This window comes from Phragmites australis, chromosome 2 (genome assembly GCF_958298935.1).
Source record: "Phragmites australis chromosome 2, lpPhrAust1.1, whole genome shotgun sequence".
Classification (NCBI taxonomy): Eukaryota; Viridiplantae; Streptophyta; class Magnoliopsida; order Poales; family Poaceae; genus Phragmites; species Phragmites australis.
In genome coordinates this window covers 46,399,831-46,403,562 of record NC_084922.1, presented here as the reverse complement: position 1 = coordinate 46,403,562, position 3,732 = coordinate 46,399,831, and the positions used below count along the sequence as shown (strand labels likewise).

The 3,732-nt window shown below is 53.3% G+C and overlaps 1 protein-coding gene across 1 annotated transcript; it reads left to right on the top strand.

Annotated features, from left to right (window-relative positions):
* The first annotated feature begins 1,150 nt into the window (after positions 1-1,150).
* On the top strand, positions 1,151-2,966 carry LOC133909280 (uncharacterized). Its single transcript, XM_062351643.1, has 2 exons — positions 1,151-1,901; positions 2,197-2,966. The coding sequence occupies exons 1-2, from the start codon at positions 1,575-1,577 to the stop codon at positions 2,800-2,802; spliced, it is 933 nt and encodes a 310-aa protein (XP_062207627.1). The 5' UTR covers positions 1,151-1,574; the 3' UTR covers positions 2,803-2,966.
* Positions 2,967-3,732: the final 766 nt, after the last annotated feature.

The following is a 3,732-nucleotide window of genomic DNA, read 5'->3' as shown; positions in this document are numbered from 1 at the left end:
ACACGGTTGCGGATTGGTATTACAACCTAGCTGGCGCTTCCTCGACAGTCACAGCCAAAGGGGTCCGTTCTCTAGCCATCGTCTCTATTTGGTGCATTTGCAAGGAAAGGAACGATAGAGTCTGCAACCGGAAGGACAAATCAGTCGCTCGCATCATCTCGGAAATTCTAGACGAAGCCCGCACCTGGAGCGCGGCGTGTGCTAAGCACCTCACATCCTTAGTCGCTCCTGTCATTAGCGAGTAATCCGTTTTTTTTGTTTTCTTCTGTTGGAAGTCAGGAGCTTCGATTCTCCACCGGCTCAGTCTTCCATCTGACCGGGGCTTCTTTTGCGTATTTGGCGTATGTAATTGCTCTACTTATTAATACAAAAGCTGGGAATGTTTCCGGTCTTTCGGGAAAAAAATCAGGCAGGTGACCCTATTTTTCTTCTTCTTTTTTTGCTTTTTAGTAGGATTTAATTGGGAGATGGAAAAAGAGAAATTGGTTTAATTGTTGGTAAGTAAGGCAACTGTTTGTGAAAGTTTCGATGATGAGCATGATTTGGACCAATCTCACCATCGTGCCGACATTTCTGGAGATCTCCACTAGCAGCTCCTTGGCAATTGGAGTCGTGATGAACTGCGGAAGAATCTGAACGAGCTCAGATGGTAGTGGCATTTGCAGGATAAGATTTGCATCTCTGAGTTGGAAAGGTATTAAGGGAATAAAGGGAGGTAGTATGAGATAGAATCGAATAACGCATGCTTGAGGTGTCAAATAGACTGACGAGATTGATGGTACTAAATATCTCATTGCTTAATGTAACCCTTGATGGAGAAGTCTGGTCCAAAACTGATGCAGGGAACTGAAAATTTGTGCAGGTGAAACCGTAACGGAAGATATCGTGGCCAATGTCCTGTTTAAGGCCCAGTTTGAAACAAAGAAAATTTAGAAAAATTTGGTATGAAACGATACAATTCTGGTAGGACTAGGACCTGCCAAGAACTGGACAAGAAATTCATCGAATGGTGCCAACAGGAAACCTCCAAGGGGCCCACTTGGCTGACAATGAACCACCCCACTTTTTTGATGGGAACAGCTGCGGTCAAACTGATGACAGCGGCTAACCCTTCCGGAAACCAAACAAAGCAGACCCCAGCACACACTGGCGCGGCGTAAGCAGCAGCGATCAAACACGCCCACTCGTACACGCGAGACCTGCCCGCTTTCACACGGACACAAAGCGCGCGACCGAGCAGAGCAAGCGGAGAGGAGAACGCAGGAGCAGGAACAGAAGCAGGAGCGAGCAAGCAGTGAGCACCCGCGACCATGGCTCTGCTGCCGCTGCCCCTGCCCAGCCTCATAATCACCCTTCCCCCTCTCCTCTAGACACGCATCATTGCGCTCCGCGCTGCACTCCTCCCGTGTCGCCTCTCGTGTTCTGCTCTCCTCTGTTCTTCTCTTCTCTCTTGCTTCCCGTGCCAGTGCACCGCGCGCGCTAGCTATATATAGCCAGCCGAGGCGGCTTCCGTTTCCCGCTTCGAACAGTGCGGCGGCCGCTGCGACGCGACGACAACTGCAGACGAGGAGGCCATGAACGCCTTCTTCACGTCCCTGGCGCGCGGGCTGGACGACCTCGGCCGCGCCGGCGGGCTGTCGTCGCTGCCGGCGCTGCTCCGGGCCGCGGCGTTGCTCAGGGGGCTGCACTCGCAGCTCACGCTCATGGTGGGCCAGCTCCACCTGCCGCCTGGCGGCCGGTGGCTCGACGAGTACATGGACGAGACCGCGCGCCTCTGGGACGCCTGTCTCGCCGTCAAGCTCGGCCTCGCCGCCGTAGAGCGGTACTGCGCGGCCGCGTCATGCGCCGCCGCCGCGCTGGACGACTGGCTCCTGGACCCCTCCCCTCTCTCCACTCGCCAGGTTGGTTTCTTGCTGCTTTTTCATTGAAACACTCTGCGATCGAGTGGTGATCAGTTGCGTCTCTTGCCGTTGATGGCTTCCTTTCTTGCTCTGTTTTTTTTGGAGTAACAGGCACATGCCCTATCCCATTTATTAACGAGACTGTTATCAAACGTTTACAGCTCATTACAATTGTTTCATCAGATTGGTTTGCCCATCAGCACTCCAACCTGGGTTCATTACAGTTGCAGCATAACTTTTCTTGCTCTGTTTCCTTCTCTGAAACTTTCTTGGCTCTGTTTCTTGATTGGTGCAGGTGATGAGGGCGATCTCGGCCTCGAGAAGGGAGGCGATGGCAGCGGAGGAGGAGAACCGCGCGCTCTCGGACGCGAGGATCGCGCCGCTCTCGCTGCAGCTCGACGAGCGGCTGCTGCTGCGCGCCACCGACGCCAGGCTCACCGGCTTCAACGGCTTCCGGGGGCTCCTCTACGCGCTGCACAACGCGAGCTCGCTTCTCTTGCTCATCCTCGCAACCGGCAGCGTCTCCTGCTCCTGCGCCGCCGCAGCCGGCCAGTGCGCGGCGGAGGGCGCGGACGCCGGTGGTGGATTCATGGCGTCCATCGCAATGCTGCAGCAGAGGATGGCGGAGGAGGCCGAGGACGCCAGCGCGACGCCGGGGATCAGGATGTGCGAGTTCCGATGCGCGCGCGCCGCTGTGGAGGCCGTGCGGGAGGAGGTGGAGCGCGCCTCCGCGGCGGGCCGCAAGTGTGAGGACGGCGGCATCAAGGACAAGGTGGAGGAGCTCAAGGCGTGGCTGGACGTGCTCCGGACAGGCACCGAGAACCTGGTGTGCCAGCTCGACGACTTCCTCGATGACATTGTCGAGGGTAGGAAGGAACTCTCCGACCTGTGCAGCCACTGATCGACCCATCCATCCGTCAATCACATCGCAGAAGCTCACGGTCCTAGCATAAAGATCATCATCAGATGTTCACATGAATGAATGAATTATGCTTGTTGCTTGCTTGCATGGTAGTACAAGTAAAGTAATACTAGTACTCCATAACATCGCAGGAGTACGTACTAGTGTCCCTAGCTAGCATGTTGTTCCTCTCCATCTCTCTATGGATGGAGAGAAAGCGGCCATGATGCTGTTCCTTTCTCGTTGTTGTGTCTGTGTCTCTGCCATGAAAGGAGAGACACGATGGGGATGAGAGAGAGGATACCGAGGGAGAAAGGCGAGCGAGTTGGAGGCTGCAACTGATCACGAGAAGAGATCTTAGTTCAGGAATCAGTGGCACACTAGCAGTTGCACACCGAAAGGTTACTTTTTGTTTGTTCGCCTGGAGGCAGAGGGTGGCGTAGGTTGGACCCTTGCTATCACAGGGGAAAAGAACGGGCAAACTTTGGTTGGTTCTCTCCTCTTTACACTTTTTCTGTTTTTCATCTCTCCTCACTTCCCCAGCTTCAGTCTCGAGACTCCTCCAATTCTTACCGACAGGCATCTGCATGAAAATGACACCCACCGTACTGCTGGTTTCTTAAGAAACCAACCTAGCAATTAGCATCTCTCATGTTCACACTTGACTCGCCATAACAGACAATCTTGAGCGTAACGTGACAGTGCTAGTTTAACAAACACATGTGTATATATGTCAAGTCTTACGATCTCATGTACTGCTAGAACCAAACCTCATTTGCAGCATTATCCATCGCCGGCAAAAGCCAAGGTACAATGAACCTCCTTTCCAAGGTCAGGTGCGTTCTTACCTATCAATTTATTAATCATCAAGAGTTATATCTATTAGAAAAGAATATCTTCCCAATAGACATGTCCTTTTGCCATGTCTTT